Source organism: Cyclopterus lumpus, chromosome 3 (genome assembly GCF_009769545.1).
Source record: "Cyclopterus lumpus isolate fCycLum1 chromosome 3, fCycLum1.pri, whole genome shotgun sequence".
Classification (NCBI taxonomy): domain Eukaryota; kingdom Metazoa; phylum Chordata; class Actinopteri; order Perciformes; family Cyclopteridae; genus Cyclopterus; species Cyclopterus lumpus.
This window is the reverse complement of record NC_046968.1, coordinates 27,646,068-27,665,107: the sequence shown is the minus strand read 5'-3', so window position 1 is coordinate 27,665,107 and position 19,040 is coordinate 27,646,068. Positions and strand designations below refer to the sequence as shown.

The window sequence follows — 19,040 nt, the reverse complement described above, 5'->3', positions numbered from 1 at the left end:
ATTACAACTTTGTTCATGTGTTACAGAAAACATACACATAAAAGTCCCACATCATTTTCTAAATGACACCAAATAAATGCATTTGGGCAGAAAAACAGGCATTCTTTACATTTCATCCAAACAGTTAAATCAGTTAAGTTAAAAATGATCGGACAAACATTCAGGCTCCCTCATTGTTATGTTAAATAAAAGACTATGAAAGAAATTCCGCACATTGGCAACCTTCATGAAATCTCCTGCAACCCACCTTGTCTTTGGAATTGACTGCTCTAGAGCTCCAAATGTGTATTCATCCACCGCTGAAAATAGTCCCCAACAAATGGCCTATTTATATTTATTTTTTACAAATTTTAAAAAGAAGAAAAATGCTTTTTTAAATTTATTTGTAAGCTGTTTCTTTTTAAAGATATATGTTTTCAGTAGGAACCAATGAAGGGGGAGGCTTTTGAGAGATGGACCAACACATTGTTGGTTTGGGTGTTTTAATGGGATAAACAATCACCAGCCTTATCTTTAATTAGAAGCTAACAAAATGAAAATGGCGACATCTTCAAACTACATGTTTTGTTGGACAGGCTAAAACCTGAAGATATTGAACATAATATTATCCATATCGTGTTGTTGATTATCTATAAATATATAAAGTAGATAAACGTTCATTAAAGTGACCAGCTGATACTGAAGTGATAACACTTGCCTCGTCACACAATATTTGCAGTGTACAGATGAATATTAAAACCCCCGACTGGGCAGACTTCCAGCTCAGCTCACACCTTCATCACTAACAGAGTGGAGAAGGTCAGAGGTATTTAGGTGGTTTCCATGGTAACCGTCTTCCTCACACATGCAGGCCGCCCACACGTTGCAAAGCGTTCCTGTGGAGTAAAGCTATGCAAAGAAAGGCTCAATTTCAAATGTCCACCGAGTTCAAGCTTCTGGAGCTTTTTTTGTGGTTTATTGTTTTTTGGACTGGGCGGCGCTTCAGGACCCTGACGTTTCCAATGAGTCGCTGCACATGAAGAACTCTATAGTTACCCCAAACAAGGTCAAACTGTACAGTGTTTACGGTCAAGGTTCATCAATTCAACAGCCCTCTACAAATGCACTAATCTCTTCATCATTTTGAATATATTAACACATCAAGTGATAGAAAAATAGCCAAACAGCAACAATAACAGCAACAAAAACATCTATAACTCATTAAACTGCTTGTTACTTTACTGTAAAATGTGACTTATAAGAACTTGAAGGCTATCTGGGTAGATGGGTTCATTTGGATTTGGATGGACTTTGCAATTTTGCATAAAATAAAGGAAGTTTTATAGGTAAAATACAAGCAAATTATTTTTTATTTTATTTATGCATTTATAAGAGACAGTGCACATTTATTCACATTTAATTAAATCAAAACTATCATGATTAGCACAACAGCTAGTAGAAAGCTGCAGAAATATAATTATCTTTGTAAATATAGCTATATATATATATATATATATAATGTTACACAATGATAGGATTAGTGATTGAATGTAACGCATATTTAGTTAAGTATTGTGTTAATTCATTGTTTGACGTACAAGAGTATTTCCATTGCATGTTACTAAATACAAAATATTGTACTTTTCACTTTATTCCATTTAGTTAAAAACTTCAGTAACTTTGCAGATTTGGATTATTAATTAGTCAGAACCTAGAAATGTTGTTTTCTTTTTTGTCTTCTTTAAATGTAGCTATACTGAAACTGAAAGTAGATTAAATAAAAGCAAATTCATTGTTTTTTTAATTTATGTATTTATAATAGACAGCGCACATTTAACCACATTTGACAAACTTCAAAGTGTCCAGATTAGCACAGCAGCTATTAGATTGCTGCAGGAATATATATCTGTATAAATAATACATAAAATGTCACACACACACATATATATATATATATATATATATATATATATATATATGTTTTTGTTTTGTTAAGGTACTTTACTATTTATTTGTCTTTTTGTAATTTGATGTAGCTGTAAAGCACTTTGAATTGCTTTGTGTATGAATTGTGCTCTATAAATAAACTTGCCTTGCCTACTAGAGTATTTCCATTTTCTGTTACTAAATACTTCTACCATAACTGCATTCTGGAGGAAAATATTTAACCTTTTACTTAATTACATTTTTTTTTAAACCTTAGCAACTTTGCAGATTTTGATTATTAATAACAACCTTAATCAACTATTATATTATGATGTAATATAATTAAGTTAAGTCCCTCAGCAGGATATAAAGTAATTCCTATTAGCTGCACTTTTTTACGAGCTGAATATAAATGCTTAAATTATGATTATCGATTAATATATCTATAGATAAATGATATAGATAAATACTTCTGAAATGGGCCATTTTGCATTATGACTACTTTCAGGTTTGGTATTTTAAGTATAATTCGATTCCAATACTACTTTTATTAAAGCAAAATATGAAATGCATTAATAATTATATCAATAGAAAAACTCATAACAATCCTGATAAATAAAACAATAGATTAACAGCAAGAAGCTCCATAAATTAAAACTGGTGTGTTTGTTTATTTTAATTTGTATTAATAGTGTGTGGATATTTGATTAAAAAAGAAAAAGCAAGCAAACAATTAAACTCATTAAGTGAATGTCAAAGAATAAATCGGTGATGTGGAACAATTAACAATGTCCATCCGGCTGGAACATCGTCTGGTTCTGCACAGAAAGAGCCGGTGAGCAGCCTCTTTACGCACCGCCGGGAGCAGAGTTCAGAGGAGGAACGTGTCAATGAAGTGCGGCCGAACGGAGAAGTCCCGAGGTTTATATGCGTGGTTCTAAGTTCACTTGTTCTGGTGAGGTTCTGCACGGAACGGGGCAGGCAGAACCTCACTGTTGCCTCCCCTCTGGCGTTGGATTCTTTCGGGGAGCGCAAAGAGGTTTGTTTATGCAGCACTACTTTTTGTGTACATCCGACAAGTACTGGCTCAAACTAAACATGACCGAGGAGAAAGACGGAGAAGAAAGCTACGAAAAGTCGACAACAACGTTCACTTATTTTTTATCAGACTAAAACGTTCGACTACTGTTCCTCGTTTCTGTCCCCGACGGACGACAACGTTGTTCCTGCTGGATCTATTTTCTGTCGGAGATGGCGGCGGTGCTGCGCCTTTCTCTCTCGCTTGATCTCGCTCCCTCTATCCGCCATCTTGAATTTTAATGTTAGTTTAAAAAAAAAAAAAAAAAAAAAAAAAAAAAATGTTTCCTGTGATATTTTCTCGTTTAACGTATCGTGCCAAAATCGGATTACTTTAAAAAAAGGAGTTTTATTTCGCGATTTGTTTTTTTTATTTTTTCCACACAACCGCCGTTGTGAGTATTGTGTGTTTGTTCTGCTTCCGACTCGAGACATTTAAACGCTCCCAGCGCGTGCGAGCTCTTTACGCTATTTAAACCGCCAGCTACCGGGATCAATAAAAAGGCTCGGAACCGGACCCCGTTTGGGTCACACCGCTCGATCCAGTGACGAGCGGGGATCGAACCCGCGGCCGAGGAGAGGGGGATCTCACGGCACGTTAAATAACTTTTGCTCGCGAGTGATTTATATTCGGGGCCCCCGTGGAAGAAGCTAACCGGCCCGATGGCTTCCATCACCATCATCACCCGTTAGCCCGCTGCGGTCCCCGCGGGGTGGCAGGTAACGTACCGGTGGGGGGGTGGAGACCGACCTACCGGGGGTTACCGTCGAGGGTTTTTATATCCACGTTATGTTGGTTAAGAGGGAGAAAAGGTGACGTTTTGTTATCACCGACCGTCTGTTGTTGACTGCGAGCTGAAGGGAGCTAAGCTAGCTTGCTGAAGTTTAAGTTTGCAGAGCTACAGACGCGGTATTAATGCATTTATATTCAGTTTGTGCTTTTACTACAAGATGGACGAGTACATGGTGCGTTCAGGGGGGAGGTTATCAGCCGGACATCGGCATGCATCATGGGACATTTCGATGTCGCCTGAGAGGCTGTGGAGTGGATGTGTTTTCGGTGTGATATCGTTAAATATCAACCAGCCTTGGGTGCCGTGTCTGGTCCCCGGTCTTTGTGTGAGTCTTTAGTGGGAGCACCGGTTATAACTGGTGGTGGTGGCGGTGTGTTTTTTTGTGTAAAACATCGGTAACTCGGGCCGGAGTCGATTAGCTCCGTGCTAACGGGAGGAGGAGCACACGGGCGGAGACACACACACATACACGCACACACACACACACACACACACATACGACAGTTAGCAAACAATGCAAAGGCTTTTATTGATAACACTCTTCACACGAGCTCGGCCTCAGCTGTCCGCGTGCGTGTGCGTGTGGCCTTCCGGGTTCCCACCTGCCTTCCCTTTTTTTCATTTTTTTTTTTTCAAATAGTTATTTTATTGTGTCTGTAACGTTGGCTGTTTTTTTTCTTTTTTTTGTATGCATCGATTATAAATGAGATGATGCTCCTTGCGACGGAATTGCGCATTTGGAAGCCACGTTTACTTGCGTGGTAGAAGTATACACATTTTATGATGCGATCGCAGTTTTTCTGAATACATGTACATGCGTAAATATGCATATATGTGGCCCATAAATTAACATAAAGGCGATAATTTGTGTGTGTGATGGCACCAAAGACGTTGCTGTTGCACTTGACAGTAAGCCAGTGCGTTATTCGGGGTTACCGCTAGGCGGCGCTGCAGGATTATTTTAAACTTGTTTTCCTCGACACTGATTTCCTGTCTGTCTCCACAGGAGTGTTGACAACTTTCCCTCGAGCAGAAGTAGTAGTACCACTGTTTAAAATAAATTGATTATTTATGTTTTTCGTCATTTTAATGTCGCATCTTGTAACGGTGGAGCTAGTTTAAGTTACTTTATTCTGCCTGTATGACAATTTATTAGTGTATTAATATTTGGGAATCGTTCATCTAAATCTTGCAAAGTAGTTTAAGCTTTAACATAAATGTTGTGGAGTAAAAAACAGAACAATACAATAGTTTCCCCATAGATGTATTGAAGTATGAATGTAGAGAACTCCATGCACAATGGTACATGGTTACATTCCAGCACTGCTTATGATTATTTAATGGTTTCACTGGGTTATGGCTGTGACTGACTGGGACCGCAAGAACTCTGGTCCACGTCGTTTTGTTTTGAGTTCAGAATCCGGTTTGTTGTCGAGTAGGAACACGCCTGGTTGTTTTGGTGCATAACAATAAACAGTAAGAGAAAGGAAAAAGATTTTAAAGGCAATACCGCAAAACCTGAGGAACAAGTATAAACAATATATTTTTTCCAAATGAGAGAGCTGCTCCAGTTTAATGCAGAATGTGTACAATATTATCCAGAGAATGTGTAAAAGTTCACAGAAGTATGGAGATGTGCCATGTACACAGATAATAATGTAAGTCATTATGACAGAATGTGGTGGAGTTATTGTATGTATGTATGTATGTATATATGTATGTATATATATGTATGTGTATATATATATATATATATATGTGTGTGTCAGTGTAAAGCTGCTCCCCATAGGATCACAGCCAAAATTTCGTAAAGGTAAACGGGGCAAAGATAATAAAACAAACAAATGAGTAAGATGCATAACATTGTTTTTATTTATTTTTCTTGGCAGTCTTTGAGCTGTTAACGTGTCCACCTGCTCATTTCAATCCCATTTTGTTTGGTATTCCTTCAGTCTGTGTAAAGTAATTAGATTTATTGTCTTATAGTAATGTTTATTTCTTTTGCTCCGCCTCCAGGTTTCAAACTCTAGACCCCAGTCTTCCCCACTCGAGAGTGTTCGTTCATCTCGGAGACTAAATGCAACGGGACCAGGGGGCTTGCGGGCATGAAGTGGCTGGGCGAATCCAAGAACATGGTATTAAATGGCAGACGACACGGAAACAAGTTGACCAGCGAGCAACACGTGAGCCAGACTCGCTCTCAGCACTCACAGCGGGCGTCCCTGCGCCACAACAAAAACAGAAGTCGACGATGTAGCCGCCGTGAGTTGGAACGCGTGTTGTGGTTTTTTTTATGTGGGTTCTTCAATCGGACGCCTGAACTTTTAACGCCGGTCTGCGTTTGGTGCTTACAGGGTTCATCGCGGCCAGTCTGGAGGCAGAGAGGCGCTATGTGCCCTCCTCGGGAATGACCGCCAAGGAGTTGTGTGAGCACGACGACCTGACCACGGGCCTCATCCTGGATCAATACCTGGGCTTTCAAACTCACAAAATGAACACCAGGTCAGCAGATGGTCGTGCGGCCTCTTTCGCAGTCGTCGTGCTGTAAAAGTGTTCCCGTTGCCGTGGACACGCGTTGTCTCCTCCTTGCAATCAGTTGTCTATTTTTATTTTTTTTCCCTGATTTTTCACATTTTGTACTCCCGCTGTGCCACTTAATGCCACCCTCACAGATTTCGACCGATTAAGGGACGACAAGAAGAGCTGAAGGAGATCATCGAGCGCTTCAAGAAGCACGACAACTTGGAGAAAGCGTTCAGAGCTTTGACGACGGGAGACTGGTCCCGAAATCTGTTTCTCCACAAGACGAAAGCTCAAGAAAAGCTCTTCAAGCAACATGTAAAAAAAAACAAAAAACATTATCTAAATCTCTTTGCCTGCATTTCTTCCAGCATCTCAAAGAACCAGATGACTAACTCCTATGTTCTGCACAGGTATTTGTGTATCTGCGGATGTTTGCCACAGACAGCGGGTTTGAGATTCTCCCTTGTAATCGCTATTCGTCAGAGCAAAACGGAGCTAAAATTGTGGCGACGAAGGAATGGTGAGGACATGCTGCCACCTATTATTATTTTTTATTATAACAGCACCACTAGTGAACAATCTGCTCCCAGTAGCACCCACCCTCTAAATGCATTCAACTGTTCTAATTCATCTTTGTTTTGTGGTTTCATGCTTCGGTATTAACAGCTTTAGCCTGCGCGCGGGTTGTAACGGTACACACACACACAGTCACGGCTCGGTACGACGGAGGGGAAAAGGATAAAGATCTGTTTCCTTTGATTTATTTAAAAATGATCTCGTTGGGGACTGATGTAGAACTTTGGTTCTACTATTTTCATAAATAAATGAGCATTATTTACGTTTATATAATGCTGAACAAACACTTTCCCCAAAGACAACGGGGCTATAAAACTAAAAAGCATCTATTAGCTGTGAAACGGAAAATACAAAATAATGTTTACTTTTTCCCCCCAGAATGGCGACGCCGACGTACTTGTTGGTCTTATAAACTCTCCGTCGACCCTCGAATGGTTCTTGCGCTCGCCGTAGTGCGGCGGACTCGCGCGAGACAGCGTGTCGTGCTAACCTGCGTGTTTCTGGGGTACGGCTTAAAGTTTCTGGGCGTGACTTTTGATTTGCGCTGTTTTGCTTCTGCATAACAAGCATCAGGCGACATACTAAGCGATCCGCATGCAGCTGCGTGCGCACGAATCCACAAACGTCACAAACATAACCCGCACGCGGCTGTTTTGACTATTTGACGCGAGGTAACGAAACTTTCCTGCCTTTTTTTTTTTGGTGGTGTTTTCCAGGAAAAGAAATGACAAGATCGAGTACCTGGTGGGATGCATCGCTGAGCTTTCAGAGAGCGAGGAGAACATGCTGCTCCGGCACGGCGAGAACGACTTCAGCGTCATGTACTCGACCCGCAAGAACTGTGCGCAGCTCTGGCTGGGCCCGGCTGCGTTCATCAATCACGGTATTGGTCGTCATAGTCTCTGAGTGAGGGTGTACCGGGCGTCGAAGTGTATCGAGTGCGGAGAAAACGAGATAAAGCTTTGAGGAGAGGTCACTGTCGGGCAGAGGGGACGATGATGTCTGATGAGACGACGCCATCGAGTCCTGAAGCGAGGCCGCTGCGTCGAGCTGGAGGTCAAACAACGCAGCACGAGCTACTTCGAATAGTCAGCTGACGTTGCAATGCTAACGTTAACTAGCTAACATTTTATCGTCAATGTGTTTTTGTTTTATTTAGTTTTGTTTATTTTACAAAAATGGGAAAACACTGGTATCTATATCTTTTCAATCCCTCCGGCATGTTCAGAGGGTTAATCGGGTTAAATCATTTTTTACATTTATTTAATTTATATTAATTTTGTTTTGCCCTGTCTGTGCCAAAAATGCCACGTCGGCTTATAATTGTTGTCCCGGTGGAGCGCGGCTAACGATCGTCGGTTATCGGTCCTGTAACAACACGATGGGGGGCCATTTTTTTTGTTGTGAGATTAGAAAGATAAATCTCCACTAGTCCAACATTCTTCATAAGAATACTACATTTATTGTGTTTCTTCTCTTCTTTTTTCAGATTGTCGACCAAACTGCAAGGTAGGTTCTTTTGAAAAGGTCTCTTGAAGTGTGGTTCCACGAGGTACTTCTCCTTCGTCGGTGGATGCCAGACAGCAGTTTGGAGAACAGACAAGAGAACCAGCATGCACTGCTGTGGAAATAGACGGTTCTTTTTTTTGGGGGGGGGGGGGGCGGTTGGCTAAAATACATCGGTTCTCATGTGCGCTATATTTATAAGATGTTTTTTTTTCCAAAGGGTTGGTTTGGTTTCACCAAAGTCGGCGAGGTTTAATTACAGTTATTTAATTTTTATGGAGTCTGGTGGCTTTGAAGGGAGCATAAATAACGACTTCACTACCTCGTCTGACAGCACGGTGAAATTGTAATATCCTAAATATAGCGTAAAACTTTAATTTGATATTGGTTCTTTAAATATGTCCACAGCAGAACATTGATCCCCGTGCTGGTTCTCCTGTCCGTTCTCCAAACTCCGTTTACTGTCGGTAATACTGAATATGAATAAGTACAACTCGCACAACTCCACTTCACCATCTCCTTGAAGAAAAGCTTCAAACAGCCAATCAGCGCGCAGTTCTCTGGAAACTAACGCCTCTTTTGTTGTTGTTTGTATTGTGTCGTTTAGTTTGTGTCGACAGGACGGGACACGGCCTGCGTGAAGGTTTTGAGGGACATTGAACCGGGAGAGGAAATCTCGTGTTACTACGGCGACGGGTTTTTTGGGGAAAACAATGAATTTTGTGAATGCTATACGTGTGAACGGTATGTGTCACGTCAAATATACTATATGGAATGTGCTATACGTTTTGATAAAATAAAATGTCATAAAAATACGGTGGAAATATGAAATTCTTTACTTTAATAATCAGTAACTAAAGCTACATTTTTTTTTTGTATTTTAACTTTTCAGGGATGTTTCCTCTTTCCACTCATGATGTTGTTGTTGTTGTTGTTGTTGTGCAGACGGGGCACCGGTGCTTTCAAATCCAAAGCCGGGCTGCCGGTGGAAGTGCCGGTGATCAACAGCAAGTACGGGTTGCGGGAGACGGACAAGCGGCTCAACCGGCTGAAGAAGCTGGGCGAAGGCAACCGGAGCTCAGACAGTCACTCCGTCGGCTCCCACACCGACGTGGACTCTCAGGAAATGCCAAAAACACATCAATGTAAGCGCTCGCCAAACGTACAATGTCGCCGCCGGTGGTTCTCCCGAGTCCGTCTTTGCGGAGGCGTCCTATTTGATTTGGTAAACGCGTAGGAGGGTTTCTGAACATGTCAGCACTGCGTAATATGCAAAACTTTCTCTTTTCAGCTGCCAGAAAAAGAACATCGTCTTCTGGCCTGAAGTATAAAAACAGGACTCAATCCAGGCAGACTTTGTCGAGAGCCCTTACTACCTCATGTTCAAAACAAGGTCGTGTGAACAATAACAGGGTACCAAAGAGACTAACATCCCCATCAAAGCCTTCGCTGAGCAAAGTCCAGCTGCGGAGTCGCAGGGGCGGCGGGGCGGAGCCCGAGGCGTCGGCCAAAGGCGAGGCCTGCCAGCTGGGTCTCAGGGACCCCAAGGTGTCGCTGTGTAAAGGCGTCGCCGTGAAGAAGGAGAAGGACGGACAGGAGCTGATGCAGCAGACGTTGGGCCAGCGGGGCTGCCTCACCCGTCACGCCGCCAAGGAGAATGGCAATCTACCGCACGGGCCGGGCAGCGAGGGCAGCCAGTGTTCCACGTACAGAACTCGCAGGTCCACGCGGACCCTCGTTAAGGCCCAGGAAACGGCCGCCGGCGTTAAGCTGGAGCCCAGCGCCATGGACGGCTTGAGCCCAGTCCCCGGCGGAGTGGTCATCAAGACGGAGCCGGCCGACCTGGAGGAGTACCTCGGCCACGGGGTCGACCTGGAGCAGCCGGCGTTGGACGCCGGCTACGCCAGGAGGGGCTCGTGCTCCAGGCGGAAGCGGCCGACGCGGCTCCGGGCCGAGCGGACGATCAAATGCGAGGGCTCGTACGGCGAGCCGTTCGCGCCAACTTCTCCGCCGCCGACCAACTTCTCCGACTGCGGGAACGTGCTGCTGAGCTTCAACGACCGGCACCGGGACTACAACGGGGTCTCCAACGGCGGCAAGTCCCTCCGCAGGGACAAGGGCAAGAGCGGCTGCCGGTCGCAGGACAAAGTGAAGAAGAAGCGCCAGATCACGCGCTACGACGCCCAGCTGATCCTGGAGAACAACACGGGCATCCCCAAGCTGACGCTCCGCCGGCGGAGGGACAGCAGCAGCAGCAAGACCAACGACGCCGGCGACCCCGTGGGCTCCTCCAACCTCTCCGCCTCCGCGGTCAACTCGGCCTCTTCCAGCAAAATCAGCATCAAGTTCAGCAAGGACCACGACAAGGACAAGGCCGGCTCGTACATCGCCAAGCTGAACAACGGCTTTTCCCCGACGGTCCACGGCGGCTCCGCCAAGCTGAAGATCCAGCTGAAGAGGGAGGACGACGCGCGCAGGGTCTCCCAGTCCAAGGTGGACCAGGTGTCCTATCGCGGGGGGGACACGGGCCAGAGCCTGGAGGCCAGGAACGGCGGACATCGGACCCAAAAGGTCCTGGCCGAGCCGTCCTCGTCGTCGTCCTCGTCGTCGTCCTCCTCGTCCTCTTCGTCCTCGTCGTCGGACGAGGACGAAGAGGACGAGGAGGACGACGACGAGGACGACTACTTCGACAACGAGTTCGAGGACGATTTCATTCCACTTCCTCCGGCGAAGCGCCTCCGACTCATCGTGGGCAAAGACTCCATAGACATCGATATCTCCTCCAGGAGGAGAGAGGATCAGTCTCTGAGGCTCAATGCATAAGCTGTGGAGCTCATCACTCCCCCCCCACCCTCCCCCTACCCATGTAAATATACAGATGACTCGCTAATCAACTGTCGTGTTGATGTAAAAGAAGTAATTTAAAAACTAAAAAAAATGCTGAAAAATTCTGAATGAAGGTGCTGTTGACTTAAAACAAATAACTGTTGTTCACTTATGTTTCCTTATTGTGGGAAAAACAAAACAACATTATTTAAGCTTAATTACCCGTTTAATCCTGCGCACTATTCTGACTTTCCTCTTTATAGTTTCTGAATAATCTGACAAAGTGGACTAACGGGTATTTGTTGTAAGTTCAACTCTTCCTTTAAGTGAATGCACTTGTTATATTCATAATGGACATGGATATATTGTAGAAAGTGTACAGTATGGTGACTATCCCCTCTGTCTCATAGGCAGGTTTTTATGGAACTTTTGGATTTCTGTCTTTTTTTTTTTTTTTAGTTTGTAATTATTTTAATTTTATTTTTTTTTCTTCTTTTTTTGCGTGGCGACCCACCCCCCACCCCCGGGTGCTGTTGGTCCGGAAGGCATTAATGAGATCAGTCGGTTTCAGTTCATTTGGATCCAGGGTGCCATGTTGCCATTATCCTGGTAAAAGAAACCACTTTTTTATTTTATTTCAGTAATTCATTAATTATCAACATTATTTACTGTGTAAGTTAATCACCCTGTTGAGTCCAATCATGCAATGTTTATTACCACCCCCCCCCCCCCCCAAATCATATTGTTCATCATAGAAAGAGCTGCAGTTTAGTTTTTTATTCGTGTGTGTGTGTGTGTGTGTGTGTGTGTGTGTGTGTGTGTGTGTGTTTATCATGTGCTGCAGACCACTGACACGACGTCCACACATGGTTTGCATCAACGATACAGCGCCATCGATATGATGGAGTTGCACAACATTTTTAGTTTATTTTGTCCCCCCTCCCCCCCCCCCTCCAGAGAGCGCTGTAAATAAATTACGTTAATTAAGCTGCAGAGTTCCAAGAAAAATAAAAAGCACACATGGTTTATTACTGTGTAATGGTGACATGGCACGCGTCAGACATGAAGGCTACCTATTTTATTTTATTTTTTAACCTGTAATGTACAGAAAGGCCGACTCGCGTCCCTCAACCGAACATCTAGTTTTCCTCTTAAAAGTCCAGTCTTACTTTTTTTTTTTTTTTTTTTTTTGTATTGTTATTATTATTATTATTATGATGATTTACCTAATCAGACTTGAGCACCAGAGTGCACTCGACACTAGAGTTTTGGTGAGGGGAAAATAAATGTGAAATGTTCTTAACTAGCGTTAGAATCATGATTATTCTCCTGTGGTGCTACGTGGAGCTCCTGGTGACTATACTGGTGACTCTATACTGGTGACTCTTTACTGGTGACTCTTTACTGGGCGACGGCTACTCTATACTGGTGACTCTTTACTGGGCGACGGCTACTCTATACTGGTGACTCTTTACTGGGCGACGGCTACTCTATACTGGTGACTCTTTACTGGGCGACGGCTACTCTATACTGGTGACTCTATACTGGTGACTCTTTACTGGTGACTCTTTACTGGTGACTCTTTACTGGTGACTCTATACTGGTGACTCTATACTGGTGACTCTTTACTGGTGACTCTTTACTGGTGACTCTTTACTGGGCGACGGCTACTCTATACTGGTGACTCTTTACTGGGCGACGGCGGCAGCATTAACGTCAAATTCTGTAGAAATACAGTTGTGTTTGTAGCATATTTAAGTTCTGTTTTTTGTTTTTATTCACAGGTGCTTTTTATTTTATTTATTTTTATTTTTGCAATGTAGGAAACTTGTCAATCCAACAGCATTAGGTGCCTTAACAAAGAGCTTTTTTTTTTTTTTTTTTTACACATTTAGACCAAATTTGTGACTAATCAATGAAGTGTGACGTCCGCTCCCCCCCCCCCCCTCCAATGAAACATTGAAACTCTTCACAAGTCGGCCGTCAGTCCTTCTGTATATTATATTTTTGTTTGCGTGGATTTATAAATGAACTGTCCGCTAGATCCAAAGGGATTTGAATGTTGACCCACTTCTCCTCATGTTTTAAATGTGTACCGTTCATATATCACCAGCAGCTAATCACAGTCTGAACCGGCCCCCCGGTCTGTCCTTGCCCCTCTTCGTCGGGACGTCTTCGTCACTGTAAACGGTCCCTCTTGTGTGGTCTTTTGTCCCAAATAGACGGCTGTCCAGATTTCCAATTGATCCAAGAAGAAGAAGAAGAAGAAGAAAAACAAATGTGAATAGTTTGCAGGACATTTTTAGCGTGTTGGTAGTGGGGGGGGGGCGTGAGGAGGATTAAAAAGATGGACAGTGCGTATATTGTCCGATATGTAAATCTTGTGAACACATCTTGTACTTATTTAACGTTTTTTTGAATACTTGAATACTATATAAAGTTTCTTTGTGACTCTTGTTCCCCCCCTCCTCCCCCCGAGCCTGAAGGACCACCGGACGTCGACGGAAGAGCTTGTTTTCTTGAAATGTTTCTATATTTTTCTGGTATTAGTTAATGATATATATTTTTTTATTATTGTCAACAAATCTGACGAAAGGGGGGTAAAAAAACCAACAATGTGACTTCCTGTTTGTGCCTCTCGGCTCCAAGCCCATTGAGGATGTAAATGTTTAATATTATTTATATAAATATACAAATCATTTTATTTTTATATATATATATATATAGTTAATTATAGAAATATAATTATTTAAAGAAATATATTATTATTTATAGAAATATATATATAATTATATTTATATATAATTATATAAATGTTTTAGTTATTATCCAAGCCCATTGGTTCCCACTGAGGATGTAAATATTTAATATTATTTATATAAATATACATATCATTTTATATATATATATAGTTAATTATAGAAATATATGTATATATAATTATTTAAAGAAATATATTATTATTTATAGAAATATATATATATAATTATATTTATATATAATTATATAAATGTTTCAGTTATTATCCAAGCCCATTGGTTCCCACTGAGGATGTAAATATTTAATATTATTTATATAAATATACATATCATTTTATATATATATATATAGTTAATTATAGAAATATATTTATATATAATTATTTAAAGAAATATATAATTATTTATAGAAATATAATTATATTTATATATATAATTATATTTATATATAATTATATAAATCTTTCTAATATCAGTTATTATCCAAGCCCATTGGTTCCTACTGAAGATGTAAATGTTTAATATTATTTATAGGAATATCTAATTATTTAAAGAAATATATAAAAAAATATAATTAAATTTATATATATATATAATTATACTTATATTTAAAGAAATATAATTATACATATATAAAGATATATAATTATATATATATAAAATGATATACATTTTTCATATCAGTTATTTCCCAAATCAGCTGGTTTTAATCAAATCAGTAGGAGCTAATATTTATTTTGTTGGGGACTATTTTCAGTGGTGGATGAATCCACATTGGGTGAGTTTTGGGTTAAATACTCCACAGTGATGGGGATGAAGGAGCACGTCAGCCATTATGTTTTTTAAAAAAAATAGTTTTAATATACATAATAGATGTTAGTAGATGCCTTGTTGGTTTTTGGGGTCTTTCCGTGAGATTTGTTGACAAAAAAGAAAACTATAAAAAATACCACCAAACATATCCTTAAAATTCTGTTTGAGTCTCACCAACAGCAGCTTCAGTTTGGACAAAAAAACAGAAACAGTTGAATCAGAAATAACTGCACATTTTAAAGATAAGAAATGATGCTCTTTTTTTTTTTTTTAAATATATGTGTTTCGTCTTTGTGTGTGACACATCAGACTTCTTGAAGCTGCTCATATCAATTTGTTCTGTTTGTATTAGCGATGGATCAAATGAACTGGAATGGGAAACTTGTTTTTTATGATGTGGCTCTCAAAACTTTAATGTTTTTATTCACTCTCTTCGCTCTCACCGGTGTTTTCACCAAACGAAGCTGCGATGAATAAACAACAGGTAAGACACCAGAAAGTGGAACATTTGTACGCACCTGTATGTATGACTTTTCAGCTCAAACCCTGGGGGAATAAATACAAATGTTATTTTTTTTAAATTCAGCAGCGAAAGCTTTTCTTTTTCCCTCCCCGTGGTCTTGCAGGTTGGTAACCGTCTGTACACTCTTTGCCCAAATGTTCACACATTTCATTATTTTAAAGTCACAGATGACGCCGAGCTTTAGAGCAACAGCACCACAAACACGACCCTGCTGTGAACGTACACATTCAAACTGATGTGTTTTATTGGATTCAGTGTGTTCAGCGCTTTTATATTGCATAATTGTATTTTAGCTTAATCTATAATAGTGCATCATAAGTTATAAATTGATTTATTTCTGCAAAGTCACGTCAAATAAGTATAGTGGATCAAAATGTAGTGGAGTAAAAGTATTAAATATAGCATAAAATGGAAATGAAGTACCACACAACAGTATTTTAGTAACTGTACTTAGTTCTTTAACACTTGGATATAGTGGATTAAAAGTATTATATATATATATATATATATATATATATATATATATATATATATATATATATATATATATACTGCATATAATTAAAGTACCACACAACAGTATTTTAGTATCTGTACTTTAGTTCTTCAACATTTGGATATAGTGGATTAAAATGTGGGGATAAGATGCCAAAGTCATTCTGAATCAACAATAATCAGTAATTCAGTAATATAATATATCTGAATCTGAATAATTAGTACTTTTTAAGTACATGTTGCTGTAAATACGTATGTACTTTTACTAGAGGGACATGTTGCATTCATTCAACTTTGACCTCAGTAACCAGAGTTGTACTTATTTAAACACATCTTTTTAAAAGAAACGTATAATTTAAATATCACCAAGAACCTCGGCCCTTGACTCTCGTTCGGAGCCGTGGGCCAATCAGGAGCGACCTCCTCGACGCGTCGACCAATCAGATCCGACGCAGCGCTATTTGAATGCGGCTCGTGCGCTGTGATGTTTACCTGCAGATCTCGCTGTCCACGGAGCTCTTCGGCACCTCGCGCTCAAAGAGAACAAGAAAGAGACCAAAGCCCACGCGCCGCCGCTTCAACTCGCTCTTCGTCCCTTTTTCGTTTTTTTTTTATCTCTGCTCAACAATGTCTTCCGTCGACGTTCGTCTCGTGGTGAGTACGCTGACGTCACCTCTCCGGTACCGGTACTGTAACCGTGCGTGTGTTCTTTCTGCTCTGCACCGAGCCGCATTTCAGTGTATTTTATTGTGTCTTTCATTTGTTTTTCAAAGCAGCTTCCGGCCGCAGAGAACCCGGGCAAGATGGTTAAAAACACCGCCGGTGTGAGGAGAGCTGCGCTCGGAGAGATCACCAACTTCACCGCGGCGCCGGCGGTCAACACCAAGGTGACCTCTAGGGTGACCTCCAGGGTGACCTCCAGGGTGACCTCTATATCTGACTGTCGTGTCTGTGAAGTCACATGATGACTTTTTAAACGCACGCACGTGCTGCACAAAGTGGTTTAAAGTAATGTGGAGGCCTCTTGTCGTCAAAAGACGGAAGTCACGTGGAAAGGTTTCCGGAAGCGAGGCGTCTGTTGTTTTTTTGGGAAACTCCTGTCGGTAATGTTTTTAGTGTAACTATGTAAGCTTGAGGAAAAGATGCAGTTACGTTTAGATGATGCATTGTGTCTATATATAATTCTGTATGTATAGTTACCTCAAGGTTAAAATAACTTTATTGTAAATTGCTTTAGATTAACTAGAGTAACTTCCAGCTTTGCATTAATACAAAAAGATGCTTCTAAACTTTTCAAGAACCAGCCTTTTTGGGACTCGACCCCCTCCTGTTGTGTTTCTAAATGGCGTGTTCTTTGCTTTGTTTCCTCAGAAAACCGGACCGGCCAAAGCGTCGGGGAAACCGGTCCAGAAGGCTCAGGTGGTGCTGCTTCCACAGGTCCGGGTCCCGGCCCCCGAGCCTCTCCCCGCGGAGTCGGCCGACGTGTCCATGAGGGAGGAAGAAGAGGAGGTTCTGTGCCAGGCGTTCTCCGAGGCTCTGCTCACCGTGCAGGATGTCGACGAGGAGGACTCGGAGCAGCCGCAGCTCTGCTCGGAGTACGTGAAGGACATCTACGCCTACCTGCACGTCCTGGAGGTGACTTTAAGTTCTGGTCCCCGTCAGCCGAGCTCTCCGCTCTCTTCTTCCTCTTTGTATTCCGTGGTTCATCTTTCTCCGTCTCCACAGGTGCAGCAAGCCGTACGAGCCAACTACATGCAGGGTTACGAGATCTCCGCAGGCATGCGGGCCCTTCTGGTGGACTGGCTGGTCCAGGTCCACTCCAGGTTCCAGCTGCTGCAGGAGACCCTGTACCTCACCGTCGCCGTCCTGGATCGGTTCCTCCAGGTAGGAACCGTGACGCCGGTCTCTCTGCTCGCGTTTGAGAACCGCGTAACCAAAACCCGTCCCGCCCCCTTCAGGTCCAGCCGGTGTCTCGCAGGAAGCTGCAGCTCGTCGGCGTGACCGCCATGCTGGTGGCCTGCAAGTACGAGGAGATGTACGCGCCGGAGGTCGGCGACTTCGCCTACATCACGGACAACGCGTTCACGACGGCCCAGATTCTGGAGATGGAGACGCTGGTTCTGAGGACTCTGAACTTTGAGCTTGGACGTCCTCTTCCGTTGCACTTCCTCCGACGGGCCTCCAAGGTGGCCAGTGTGAGTAGGAAGACTTTGGTTTACGTCAACCCCCCCCCCCCCGTGCACAAGTTCATTGCTTTGAATGAAATGTCATTACTTTTGGGAGATCGGCAACCTTTTAGTAGTTCTCAATGGCGTAAGAATCGTGTTTTTTAAAAGCTTGCGTCTTAACTTAATGTTTTCAGTCGTGAAAAGTCCCCTTAAAGAGAAGGCGTGTTTTGTAAAGCGGTGGTTTTGTGCCAGTCTGACGTAGAGAGACACACGCTGGCCAAGTACCTGATGGAGCTCACGCTGCTCGACTACGACATGGTGCACTACCGGCCCTCCGAGATCGCCGCCGCCTCGCTGTGCCTCTCCCAGCTGCTGCTCGAAGGGCTGCCGTGGGTGAGCGAGACTCGACTCCCCGAAGGGAACTCAAACCACTTAGTTCATTGTGTTTCTCATTTATTCATGTGTCCGTCTCGCCAGTCTCCCACACAGCAGCACTACTCGACTTACGAAGCGGCCCACCTGAAGCCCGTCATGCAGCACATCGCCCGAAATGTCGTGATGGTGAACGAGGGGAAGTCAAAGTTCCAGGTGAGTTGCAGCTGCAGCACGTATATATAAAATGTATTTTGGGTATATGTAACGCCCGTTGTGGTCCCGCAGGCCGTCAAGAACAAGTACTCGAGCAGCAAGCTGATGAAGATCAGCCTCGTCCCCCAGCTGACGTCGGCCATCGTCAAGACCATGGCGGCCGCGCTGGCCAAGGGCCCCTGAAGGCCACCGGCTCGCCCGTGGACGTCACACCTGCACTTTACTACTTTCCTTTTTTTTTCAGATTGATCACAATCTGTGGAGACTCTAGACCCGCTTTTAAATAAATGTTTTTAATTTTTCATGCTCGCTTTGTGACTTTTTATTCATTGATGGCAGAGTTTAATGTATAATTGTTCCCTGTGATTAACTGGAATTAAACTAGTTGTTTACAAGATGAGACTTTCTGGATGCTACTTGCTTTAAATATGATTCTCGACTTTATTAAAAGGTAGTAACTTCAATATTCAGTGCATTAATGTAGCAT

At 42.4% G+C, this 19,040-nt stretch overlaps 2 protein-coding genes across 8 annotated transcripts; both read left to right on the top strand.

The window, feature by feature from the left end:
• The first annotated feature begins 2,719 nt into the window (after positions 1-2,719).
• Positions 2,720-13,525, top strand: kmt5b (lysine methyltransferase 5B). Of its 6 annotated transcripts, XR_004611716.1 has the most exons (11): positions 3,238-3,702; positions 5,793-6,038; positions 6,131-6,278; positions 6,449-6,614; positions 6,710-6,819; positions 7,592-7,758; positions 8,365-8,384; positions 8,989-9,125; positions 9,327-9,526; positions 9,673-11,816; positions 13,430-13,525. XR_004611716.1 is itself a non-coding variant. In XM_034560081.1 (10 exons), the coding sequence occupies exons 2-10, from the start codon at positions 5,882-5,884 to the stop codon at positions 11,202-11,204; spliced, it is 2,637 nt and encodes an 878-aa protein (XP_034415972.1). In that variant the 5' UTR covers positions 2,720-2,944; positions 5,793-5,881; the 3' UTR covers positions 11,205-12,388. The 6 variants fall into 6 exon arrangements, 5 of the variants coding, with proteins under 5 accessions (XP_034415972.1, XP_034416000.1, XP_034415992.1 ...); XM_034560081.1 differs by lacking the exons at positions 3,238-3,702; positions 13,430-13,525 and adding an exon at positions 2,720-2,944 and having other exon boundaries at positions 9,673-12,388; XM_034560109.1 differs by lacking the exons at positions 3,238-3,702; positions 13,430-13,525 and adding an exon at positions 2,955-3,226 and having other exon boundaries at positions 9,673-12,388.
• A 2,649-nt stretch (positions 13,526-16,174) lies between these two features.
• LOC117728654 (G2/mitotic-specific cyclin-B2-like) lies at positions 16,175-18,855 on the top strand. Of its 2 annotated transcripts, none has more exons than XM_034529421.1 (8): positions 16,175-16,451; positions 16,571-16,684; positions 17,169-17,432; positions 17,523-17,681; positions 17,756-17,992; positions 18,218-18,358; positions 18,443-18,553; positions 18,626-18,855. In XM_034529421.1, exons 1-8 carry the CDS (start codon positions 16,263-16,265, stop codon positions 18,734-18,736), a joined length of 1,326 nt encoding a protein of 441 aa, XP_034385312.1. In that variant the 5' UTR covers positions 16,175-16,262; the 3' UTR covers positions 18,737-18,855. The 2 variants fall into 2 exon arrangements, with proteins under 2 accessions (XP_034385312.1, XP_034385313.1); XM_034529422.1 differs by having other exon boundaries at positions 16,177-16,451; positions 16,574-16,684.
• Positions 18,856-19,040: the final 185 nt, after the last annotated feature.

What these genes read in the sequence shown, in the direction of transcription:
- LOC117728654 (XM_034529421.1), top strand. Translation starts at nt 16,263, where the DNA reads ATGCGGCTCGTGCGCTGTGATGTTTACCTGCAGATCTCGCTGTCCACG. An exon ending in CGCCGGCGGTCAACACCAAG is followed by an intron (nt 16,685 to 17,168) that starts GTGACCTCTAGG and finishes TTGTTTCCTCAG; the next exon opens with AAAACCGGACCGGCCAAAGC. An exon ending in AGGGGAAGTCAAAGTTCCAG is followed by an intron (nt 18,554 to 18,625) that starts GTGAGTTGCAGC and finishes GTGGTCCCGCAG; the next exon opens with GCCGTCAAGAACAAGTACTC.
- kmt5b (XM_034560081.1), top strand. Translation starts at nt 5,882, where the DNA reads ATGAAGTGGCTGGGCGAATCCAAGAACATGGTATTAAATGGCAGACGA. An exon ending in GAATGCTATACGTGTGAACG is followed by an intron (nt 9,126 to 9,326) that starts GTATGTGTCACG and finishes GTTGTTGTGCAG; the next exon opens with ACGGGGCACCGGTGCTTTCA. An exon ending in AATGCCAAAAACACATCAAT is followed by an intron (nt 9,527 to 9,672) that starts GTAAGCGCTCGC and finishes TTCTCTTTTCAG; the next exon opens with CTGCCAGAAAAAGAACATCG.